Source organism: Molothrus ater, chromosome 12 (genome assembly GCF_012460135.2).
Source record: "Molothrus ater isolate BHLD 08-10-18 breed brown headed cowbird chromosome 12, BPBGC_Mater_1.1, whole genome shotgun sequence".
NCBI classification, from domain to species: Eukaryota; Metazoa; Chordata; class Aves; order Passeriformes; family Icteridae; genus Molothrus; species Molothrus ater.
The window spans coordinates 3,135,982-3,147,560 of NC_050489.2; the positions used below are offsets into that span (position 1 = coordinate 3,135,982).

At 46.0% G+C, this 11,579-nt stretch overlaps 1 protein-coding gene across 2 annotated transcripts in view; it reads left to right on the plus strand.

Annotated features, from left to right (window-relative positions):
• Positions 1-5,802, plus strand: part of SLC7A10 (solute carrier family 7 member 10) — a 41,607-nt gene extending 35,805 nt beyond the window's left edge. For both annotated transcript variants that reach the window (XM_036390648.1, XM_036390649.1), the window contains 4 exons: positions 63-159; positions 3,950-4,099; positions 4,340-4,517; positions 5,457-5,802. In XM_036390648.1, the coding sequence (XP_036246541.1) occupies positions 63-159; positions 3,950-4,099; positions 4,340-4,517; positions 5,457-5,608 (577 nt within the window). In that variant the 3' untranslated portion in view covers positions 5,609-5,802. The remainder of the gene's footprint in view (positions 1-62; positions 160-3,949; positions 4,100-4,339; positions 4,518-5,456) is intronic.
• Positions 5,803-11,579: the final 5,777 nt, after the last annotated feature.

Sequence of the window (11,579 nt, forward strand, 5' to 3'; positions counted from 1 at the left end):
ACTAGGGGCTGGAGAGGCTGTTGCACACCCAGTGGATTCATCATTACCTTTCTTATTTCCAGGCTGTGTTTCTCTGGTGCTCGGGAAGGCCACTTGCCAAGTTTGCTGGCCATGATCCATGTCAAGAACTGCACACCCATCCCTGCCCTCCTCATCTGTGTAAGTTCCTATCCTTGCTCTGTCACCTGCTTTTAGAAACACTGAGCCACTGAGAGGTGAGCTGGAAAAAGCCCTGAGAGGTGGTTTTACCCCAGGAGAGGAACAGTGGGTCACCCTGAATGGCAGCTGGTAGGTGCCAGCTGAGCAGCTCCACAAGCAGCCTTCAGCCTCAGAAATAATTCCTCCTCCTCCTCCTCCCAGTCCCCTTGGCACCTGGAGGGTTTCCCTCATAACCTGAGTTGCAGTGTAAGCTCATTAACTCTTGTTCTGCAGCAAGAGACAGGGACTGGCTTTTGAAACAGAGATATTCATTTAAGAAAAGACAAGTTCCTCAGACCAATTTTACCTGCTTCCAACCAGAATTTGGAAACCTCCATGGTCCAAACCCCACTCCAGCAAGGCTGCTTTAGGTCCTGCCTCCAAAGCCAGAGATATGGGGGCATCCCAGGGAAAAGACAAAGTGCTCCAAAAATTACTTTCAACAACCAAGACACCTTGTGAGGGGTAGCCAGGTAGCTCTCTGAGGGCCCCAGGTATTTCTTTGCAGAAGCCAGAAATTAAGTAGGGACAATGATTCCAGCGGGGAATCTGCTGCATGGCACACCAGGCAGACAAGAGGTCACCTGCAAAGGCCAGACACCAAGGGCCCAGCTGTCAGGAGTGCTGGGGGTCCAGCTCCTGCTGTGCTCCATGGGAAAAAGACTCCCCTCACTTTTTAGACAGTGGGAATTTCCACAATACTAATGACTTAGGGAAGTTATTATTTGAAACAAAGAGCTTAGTATGCTTTTATTGATAGTGCAACTGGAATTTGTGAAGGGTTTTACAGTGGTATAGAGGATGACAAAGAGGAAAATTATTTGTACTACTGCTGTCCATGGCCACAGGGCCCAAGCAAAGGAATTCCCAAAGGACATTTGCTTGAAATCTTGGCTGATCAATGGCTACCAACTGCAGATTTGCCACTGATATCAAAACCACAAGGGTCTGACCCCAGATGCACTATAAAGATACATGTTTACACGTCTCTTGGCTCTAACAGCAATTTTGGCACAATATACCCATAAAAAATTTCACCAAATAAGCTTTTTTTCAGCATAAAAGCTCATTCTGCTTTTATGATAAAATATGGATTTTGCTGAGGCTTTACGGCATTCCTGGGGCTTAGTGTTCCATCACAAACATCTTAAAGGTTTGGGGTAAACTGCCCTGGGCAACCATCATGGATGGGATCTTGTGTTCTACAGGGGCAGAACTCCTTTGTCCTTAAAAATAGAGCCTCTGACACTCAGCTGCTGTTTCTCTGTAGAACAGCCCCAAAAAGAGCAGACTGCCTGTTGAGCTGGCTGATCCATGCCATGCCACCCCCTTGAGTCACAGTGCCAACCACAGAACCAGCATAGCACATTAATTCATCATTTGGAGGTGTTTTAATGCAGCTCAGTGTACATCAAATGCTGCTAGGAAATATTTATTTCTTAGCAAAAGAAAGATACTAATAGTATAGTGTAGGCAGCTACAACAGCAAACAGAGCCACACTTCAGGCAAACCTAATTAATCCATCAGGTTCCTTATCTCTTCCATGGAATCACACCTAGCTCTCTGCATGGAGAGCAGTTTGTTTGTACATCAAGAATGGCCACTTCAACACTACCAGTGAGACCTTTATTTTTACTGATTTCCTATTTTACTCCCAAAAATCAAGGGGCCAAGCTAAATATAAAATTTGGGCTGCAGATTTTTTGCAGGATGGCGGGGAGTGGCTGCCAGCCAGGGGGCTGTGGCCAGGCCAGCTAGAGGGCAGCATCCCCTTGTTATCATCTTATTGCAAAAGTTCCATACCTTCTCAGCGAGTTCTGATGGGCAACTCCTCACAGCTCTTCTTTCTTCTTCTTTCTCCTTCACAGCACAGCCAACAAACTCCAGCTCTCCTCTCACCCAGCTAACCCACTCTTTTATAGCACTCATCCTTATTGGACACAGCTATGCCCTGTTATGGGCAGGCCTGTTCCTAATCTCTGGTAATTAGTACAGCTGCAGCTCCTCAGGGGTGAGATTGCCTTCTGCACTATCTTGATTTTCTTACATTCTCTGCCCCCACACCCCCTCTTCAGCCTCAGGGGATGGTACCCACCCTGTGAGTGATGTGACCCACCAGCAGCATTGTGCCACTCCCAGTGCCATCCCTGCAAAGCCCTCAGTGGCAGCAGGGAGTTGTGTGACACATGTGACACAGTGCACACTGCAGGGGAGAGCACAGACTGTGTTATATGGCAGTGGTATGAGATGGTGCCCAATTTTAAATCCATTTTGTGCTCAGACAGTTCAAGGTGTTGAAATCCCCCTGCCAAGCCTGCAAGGCTTTGGAAAGGGGAGCAGAGGGACTAAGAGGGTGTTTGGCTGTGGTTTTTTTAATTCCTTTGCTGGAGGTGCATAAACCTTCCCTCCTGGGAGGAATTTACTATTGAAACAGCTAATTAAGAAAAAAGGGAGCCTGGATCAACACAAACCAAACCTTGAGCACTCTCTGGAGGGATTTGGATATTTAGTTTCCCTCAGGCTCTGGGCTGCAGTGTTCACTATGCTGGCATTTTGTGCAGGTGAGTGCTCAGCCCCTGGGGTATCAGAGTGGGTGGGGGGCTCAAGGAGCAGTATTTATTTATTACATCAATACTGTAAACTCTCCTGGGTTTACAGTATTGATGCCTTTTTGCTGGTCCTAAAATCACAAGCTAGGCACAGGTGCTGACAAGGAGTTACCTTTACAAGGACCATTAGGTGCACAGCTTGGTGGAAAGCAACGAAGATGCACATGTAACAAAGTGCATACAATTTCTGTATGTTTAGCAAATTAGCACAATGACAAGAAACCCCAATTAGAAGCATAAATGATGAGGTAATCCCCCCTCAGTTCAACCCTTTTAATCCCCCCCTCCTCAATTAGACAGGAACTGAACTTTGTTAATGAAATTGTGTCTTGGAGAGCTGGTTTCAGCCTTGGCTTCCCAGAAAATCTAAACTTGGACCCCCAGCTTCGACCCACAGGGGAATTTATTTTGTCTTTCTGTCTAAGAGAGTAGGTAAAAAGCTAGCTATGAATACTAGAATAGGCTACAACACTACAAATGTATGTGTACAGAATATAGAGAGAATATAAAAGCAAAAAAGGTGAAAATCAATTCCCTATCAGCATTAGGCAGACATAGAGTTCAAAAAGCAAGCAGAAGCATGGAAATGTCCACCCTCCATCTGCCAGTTTCCAAACAGTAGTAATGCTCATAAGATTCATGATGCTGATTAGCTGTGACATGAGCCAGCAGGAGGAAGGGCAAACCTCTAATTCTTTATAAAATACAGAGCACCTGCAACAACACAGTGCCTGAAACACAACATGTAAAGTCTAAGAAACCCTTTCACCTGGAGTCCTCACCACAAGGTTCAACAGCTCTTAAAACACTTCACAGAAAAAGGTGGAGTGGGAGCTTTGCCAGGCTTTCCAGCCCTGCCTGCCTATGGCAGCAGAGACACCTGTGCCAGCAGCCCAGGGTATTTTTAAATCTCTGGCTTCAGCATGCCCCAAATCGCCCCGAATCACCCCAAATACCCATTTAGCCCCAGCCCTGGTGGCACAGCTCTGGGATTAGAAACAGAGACACAGAAAGTAGCACATGCCCAGCAGGTGCCACAAAGGGATTTTTAATGCTTTAATGGGATTTTTGCTTGGTTTTGTTGTTTTTAAGCTACCTTTTCCAGTAATGGCTGAAGAAGGCTGTGCTCCTCTTGTTGCAGTGTTTGGCCACACTCATCATCATGCTTGTTGGAGACACCTACACACTGATCAACTATGTGTCCTTCATTAACTACCTCTGCTATGGAGTGACAATTATTGGCCTGATTGTTCTACGCTGGAAGAAACCCAAAATCTTCAGACCTATCAAGGTGACACTGTTAAAGCTCAATCTCTTGGTTGCAATGGGTGGGGTGGGAACACCTGCCAGACCATGTCCCAGAGTGCCATTAGTGTCACAGAAGGGTACACAGGCAGATCTCTTGTGAGCTGGTTGGGATGGGCAGAGAGAACAGTGGTGGAGGGAAGGGGGCACAGGCTGGGGGGCTGGAGCCTGCCCTGCCTGCAGCCCCCCACAACCACCCAGCCCCTGCTCTGCTCTCTCCTGGCAGGTGAACCTCCTCATCCCCATCACTTACCTGGCCTTCTGGGCATTCCTGCTGGTCTTCAGCCTGTACTCTGAGCCCATTGTCTGTGGGGTTGGACTCATTATCATTCTAACTGGAGTGCCAGTCTTCTTCCTTGGAGTCTACTGGAGAAATAAACCAAAGTGTGTAAATAGGCTAATAGGTAAGGCAGCACCATGTGCCCCCCTGCCCTCCCTGCTGGGCAAACCAGGCAGGGAACTGCCTTAGGAGCCTGGCCACCCCTCCCAGCCATGGCAGCCCCTGGGCACAGGCTGGCCAGGCACTGCTTTGCTTTGGACAGCTATTTTGTACACTCCTGAGTACATTTAACTCCTCTCATGCCTCTGTGCCCATGCACTTGTCTTGCTCACAGCAGCCTGCCCCAGCAAATACACAGGGTGTCACTTTACACACACAGAGACTGAATGGGCAATCACCCAGGGACTGAGGAGTTTGTGGGACCTCTGCCCTGCCTCCTTGCCCTGTGCCACCAGCACTGTGCACCAAGCCCTGTGTGACATGATGAGCTATCTCATACTCAAATGGCTCTTACAAAGACTTACATTACCCCTCACATAAAATTGAAACTGCAAACAGTCTTCTCTGTTTTGGTTGTGCTTGGTTTTTAATCAGTCTGCTCCAAGGTGAGGACTTTCAGACAAGCACACTGCAGCCCTGTGCTCCCACTGGAGAGTTTCTGTCAGCTGCACCTGGCTGCAGTGGCAGCAGCTCCCCATGGCCAGTGGTCACTGCAGCTGGGCTGACACAGAGCCAGGAGGGCTGGCAGCCATTCCATCCCATCCCAATCCCCATTGCCATCCCCATCCCATCCCCATTATCAGCCTGCCATGGGCAGCACTGGCAGCTCTGTGAGGGGCTGGGGAAAGGTGTCCCTAGAGCTGTCCCTAGAGCTGTGCCTAGAGCTGTCCCACCTCCATTTGCCCTGCTTCAGGAGCACTCTGCAGACTGAGCTGGAGGGAGAAGGGTTGGAGGGGCACTCAAGGGACAGCAGGGCTGTGCAGCTCCTTCCCACGGGGCATTGCTGCAGGATCCCATTTTTGTTTAGAAGCCCCCACTAACCCCGGTGATTTGCTCCCTGCAGAGTCCCTGACGTGCTGGGGGCAGAAGCTGTGTTTTGTGGTGTACCCTCAGTGTGGAAGTGCAGAGGAGGAGCACTCCCACTCCTCCTCCTCCCACTCCTGGAGGCTGGTGAGCGACACAGCAGTGAGGAAATCACACCAGCGTGGCCTTTGAGGCTGAAGTGGCTTCTTGTTTACATGCTGATTTTTGAAAAAAAAAGTTTTTCTGGAAAAAAAAAATTGTTTTAGAGCACCAATAGTGAAGTCCATAAATTGAGCTACATCCTTTATGGCCTCTGTAGCTTTTAGTTATTCCCTAAGAAAAAAAAATTAAAAAAAAAAAAGAAAAGAAATAAAATGTAAAATAAGGAGCTGGTTGGGTTTCTTTTTTTTTTTTTTTTTTTTCTGGCAGCGTTCTTGCTCAGCAGGGGAAAGCAGCACAGACACAGCTCTGGAATACTGATTTTAGTCACCATGAGGGTCCACCAGAGACACAAATTTAGGAATTTCAAAACTAGGGCAGTTCCCAACACAAAATCAAAGCACAGAAATCAAGAGGAAGCAAGGAGACCTCTTGCTGTCCCTGGGTGGGGTGAGTGCCCAGGAAGGTACAACCCATAGGATCAGCCCTCCACACACCTGGGGGAGCACAGCACCCCCAGAGCAGCTGCACTGAGCACAGACTGCAGAGTAAAAGCCACAGCACCAACAAACACCTGCACGCTCCAGCATCATTCTGGGACACAGGAAAAAGGTGCTCTAAATCTCAAGTATCTCAGTTTTGCAGTGATCTAAACCTCAGGTATCTCCTTTTTGTAGAGATCTAAATCTCAGATATCTCAGTTTTACAATGATCTAAATCTCAAGTATCTCAGTTTTGCAGTGATCTGAATCTCAGGTATCTCCGTTTTACAATGATCTAAATCTCAAGTATCTGTTTTGCAGTGATCTAAATTCCAAGTGTCTCAGCTCTGTAGTGATCTAAATCTCACGTATCTCCTTTTTGTAGAGATCTAAATCCCAAGTGTCTCAGTTTTGCAGTGGTGTAAATCCCAAGTGTCTCAGTTTTGCAGTGATCTAAATCCCAAGTGTCTCAGTTTTGCAATGATCTAAATCCCAAGTGTCTCAGTTTTGCAATGATCTAAATCCCAAGTGTCTCAGTTTTGCAGTGGTGTAAATCCCAAGTGTCTCAGTTTTGCAGTGGTGTAAATCCCAAGTATCTCAGTTTTGCAGTGGTGTAAATCCCAAGTGTCTCAGTTTTGAAGCAGTGGTGTAAATCCCAAGTGTCTCAGTTTTGCAATGATCTAAATCCCAAGTGTCTCAGTTTTGCAGTGGTGTAAATCCCAAGTGTCTCAGTTCTGAAGCACTGATGTAGGGGTGGAGGGGGCTCCTGCAGCACCCAGGGGGCTCAGCCTGCTCCAGGTGCCAGCTGGGGGATGGAGATGTGCAGAGGTTTGCAGCAGGCTCAGCATGGAGCTCAAGGGAAATGCAGGAGAGGACCCTGATGCTCCTCCTGTGTCACACTGCTCCAGAGACCAATTCCCCTTTCCAGCTGGGCTCAACCAAGTATCACTCACACATCAGATGCTCCTCAGAAAGTGTTTTGCATATTTTATTTGTGCCATACACCAGGGGAAAAAAAAAAAAATCATCCACTTAATAAATAGATGGAGATTTACTGCTGTAGCAGTATGGCCACTTTCACACCAGGGAATCTTCTAAAAATGCAAAATGTGAGAACAGCACTGAGCTACTATTCTTTCACAGTATTTGAAAACAAAACCTATCACATTCAGTAGCCTTGGTAACAGCCATCTGAATGTAATTTTAAAAGTATCTTTCCATAGCCCTGGCACAAAAATCAAGGATTCATTATCTTAGTTAATTATTCAGAAATACTTTTGTAATAAAATAATAATAATATCTGTATCTATATATTAAAATTCTATTAATCTCCATCTTTCAGATGGTAGACACTAAAAAGAAACACAGCTTACATTCTTCTCTTTGTATAAAGCTGTTAACTGTAAGAGATTAAAATAGATATTTAGCTAGAAAAAATGTGTGGCTTTGTGTGTATATAAGCACACATGGAAAGAAAGATTCCACATTTTAAATAATAGCATGAATATATAGTTAGTTAATGGAAATCATAAATATTCAGCTTGCTTTTAAAAAAAAAGATCAGAGCAGACTTCCCTGTGGCTAAGCAGCTCCTGAACCTTTAACTCATATCAGAGGCCCTCATGATTAAATCTCCTTTTCCAGAGCTCAAAATCCACTTTCTGAGCTTTAATTTCCAACAGATTAATTCTTTCAATACCTTTAGTAGCTAGTGGGAAAACTAAATGAATTACAGCATCAGAAATACTGATTGCTTACAGAATTGCTAAGTTTTGGCATGGGTTTATTTTTGTTTGTTTAAACAATTAAGGTATGGAAATCAGCCAGCAAGGAAACTTTGCAGCTCTTGAGACAAGTCTGTATGATAATGAGAAAATATTAATAATAGTAATAGTAGTAATGCTGCAACAGCTACCAAGGCTTTTCTTGGCTGTTATATAAGGAAATCAAAAGCAAAATTAAAGAACAAATTCCTCATAATTGTTAATTGAGTTTGGCTCAAGTTTTCCCTGGTTATACTGACATGCTTTAAAAGTAACAACATTTGGCCTTGAATCAGAAGGCTTACTTTAGAACAGGCTGATTTACTAGACCTCATCTTTGAATTACATGCCAGTCCCCAAAAAGTGTTCCACAATGTCTCATTTTTAGGAACAGCTTCATCTCTGCTCCCAGCATCACATACATTAAAGGCTTTGCAAAGGTTAGTGCCTAATGTGTAGAATTTCTAACCACAGAAATCAATGTACAGAATTAGAAATTTAAATTCATATGCTAAATGAAATTTAGCAGCACACTCAATCCATATAAGAGAGATTTTTCCCAAAGGCAAAACAACTAGCCTCAAAGGAGACATAATTACTGGTATTTTAAAGCCCACTGAACAAAAAACCTTGAAACAGCGGACACTACCAGCATGTTGAGAGTACTGTGATACTTGATACAGAAAGGCAATCTGCTTCCAACAGAAAGGAGTTTCAATAAAGCTTGAATGGCAATGCAATACTATATAAGCCTATATATTTATGTAGCATAAAATACTAGGGGTTGTAATGCAGAAAATACTCTGGGGAGTATCACCTGTAAGTCAGCCTAAGGCAAAGTCAGTAAAAAATGGATTGGATTATTCTTACCTGATTTATCACAGGATTGAAAATGGTGGCAACAGGTACATACATCAAAGCTACATGCTTTGCAAGAGAGAAGTGGAGAGGATAAAATTCCAGGAGCTGGGTGGGCATTGTTGGGAAGAACAGGGAGAATGAGGGAGAGCTTCTGCTGGCTTGGCCACCCTCAAGTGCTTTCAAAAACTCGATAAAGGAATTTATTGTCTTGCATTCCCATTAGTACATAAACCAGAAGAGTTTGATCTCAGAAGGAACAAGGGATGAGACTCAGAATATTCTGAGTTGAGAGGGACCCACAAGGAACATGGAGTCCAGCTCTGAAGGAACAGGCCCATGTGGGGATTGGGTTCAGAGTTCTGATTCAGGCCAGAGCCTTCCTCCAGCCTAAGGACACAGGAGTCCCTGTGTATTTAAAAATACATTTGACTTGGAAGCACCTTTCCTAAAGATGGATCCAAAACCATGCAGAGCAGGTTGCAGTTGGATTGAGGGGGTCCCCCTAAGCTGTGTGTTCCTGGCAGCAGCAGGCAGGCAGGGAGACGCCACACGGCTGCTGAGGGCGCTCATCAGCTGAGGGTTTATTGCGGTCCCACCCGGGAGCAGCGGGGCTTCTGAGGGAGAAGGGAGGGAGAGACAGGGAGAGCCGGGGAGAAAAGGGCCAAGAGAGAAAAAGGGCCAAGAGAGGATCTGTGGGGTCCCCTCACAGCTCTACAGGGAGATTCAAATTGGGCACGGAATAAGCCTTGGGCCAATGGCATTACAGATCCACGATGCTTCAGGGGAGGATCACAGGCTGCAATAAACCCTACATTTTCGAGGGGTGAGGCAGAGCATAGCATTTAACTAAATTGTAACACCACAAGAGCAGATTTCATTAGCCGGGCTCCATCACCTGTGAAAGCACAAGCCCGGGTGCAGCTGCCAGCCTCAGGCCAGGGGCTGCTGGCCCCAGGGGAGGCCACCCTTGCCTGGGGAGATGCTGGGGTGAGCTGGGGGCCCAGGACAGAGCCATGGCCACAGCCCAGCTCCAAACAGCTACTGCTGTGAGAGAAGCTCCCTGAGAGCTGAGTTAAACAAAATAATTCACCTTCAAAGAACAGACAACAAATGGACAACCTCCGGTGCAGCTGCCAGCCTCAGGACAGGCTGGTGGCACCGGGGGAGGCCACCATTGCCTGGGGAGGTGCTGGGGTGAGTTCAGGGCCCAGGACAGAGCCATGGCCACAGCCCAGCTCCAAACAAGCTAATGCTGTGAGAGAAACTCCCTGAGAGCCGAGTTAAACAAAATACCTCACCTGCAAAGAAAAGACAACAAATGGACAGTGTCCTGTGCAGCTGCCAGCCTCAGGCCAGGGGCTGCTGGCCCCAGGGGAGGCCACCCTTGCCTGGGGAGGTGCTGGGGAGCCCAGGACAGTGCCATGGCCATAGCCCAGCTCCAAACAAGCTAATGCTGTGAGAGAAACTCCCTGAGAGCTGAGTTAAACAAAATACCTCACCTTCAAAGGAAAGACAACAAATGAACAACCAACCAGCCCCCAACAGACATGCTGTCCCACCCTTCATAGTCAGAGGCCTTTGTCAAGGGATTTCTCACATTTCACTTACAGCTAAAGCTTGGGAAAAATAATTTGGTTTCCAGCCCCTTTGTACCAAGAACCAAATCAGAAATTGCTCACAGTTATTCACCTGCTGAGGAGTTCTGTGAGAGACATTGAAAGAAAAATGAAGGGTAAACTTTGCTTAGAATTTGTCTTTTCCTAAAGCTTTGGAGTTCAGCGAGTTGTGTCCTGTGTCCACCCCCAGCTGTGAGTACAGGCAAACCAAACTCTGGGTTTTAAACCTCCAGTCCATGGTCCTTGACACTTCTCACCAGTGCTCTATCTTCAATGAAAAACTTCTGCACTTGGAAAATGGAAAAGGAAAGTCCAAGAAGAAGGATTAGAAAGTGACTAAAAAGATGGTGAGAGGGCAAAACCAAATTTGTCTTAAAGTCCTACAGCAAGACACAGGGATAGAAAGGAGGGAGATCCAGAGGGCATCATAAAGCAGGGACACATAGAATGAAAGGGAATAAAATGTAAACCTCCACCACTTACCTCAGCCTTGGTAAGAACATAAGAGCCAGCATCTGAAGAGGGAAGAACAGCTCACTGAGGTGTTTGCTAGGGTGACAGACTGACAAAGGGCAGGGTACCAGGTGTGCTGCCTGCAAGGCTCAGGTTCAGACAGCTATTTGTACCAGATTTTAAATCCTGGCGAGACTAAAACTCAATTTTTACCTGGGAGACTAAAACTCAATTTCCAGCCAAGTGCAAAAATCTTGAATATGCAAAAGCAGATTTTCCTTTCAGAGAAAGGTCTGATTAAAAAATACCCAGTTCCTTCAGGCTTCTCAAGTTTGTCCCTTGGTTTGTTGTAAGACATATCTATTGTACTGCACTGGCTGTCAAAACACTCAGATACCATTTACAACTCTATTTCCATCTCCTAGCTTATTCTCATTTCAGCCTCACATCAGGGTATGATGGTATGGTTTGAAACATTAATGCTTCTGCCCCTGTAGCTGAATGAGCATTTCATGGCAAAACAAAACCAAGCACAGCAAAGCCAAGCCTTTCTGCTAGGCTGGAAGTTGGTATCCCTCTGCATCAAGCTGGGTTCTTCCATCCTTCATAACCTGGGATCATCACGAAGGCTGTCCAGTTCTCTTCAATACAGATACAGATTTATACAGATTTCCAAGTCTGGAACACAGTCAACACAAAATAACTCAGCCTTCACCTTCTCCTGAAAAAGAGCAGGACAGAGCCAGCAGTGGCTCAAAGACATGGGGAAGGAGAAGCATCAGCAAAACAAGCATTGGCCAAGAAAAGGGAGAGGCTGTACTCCAGAAAT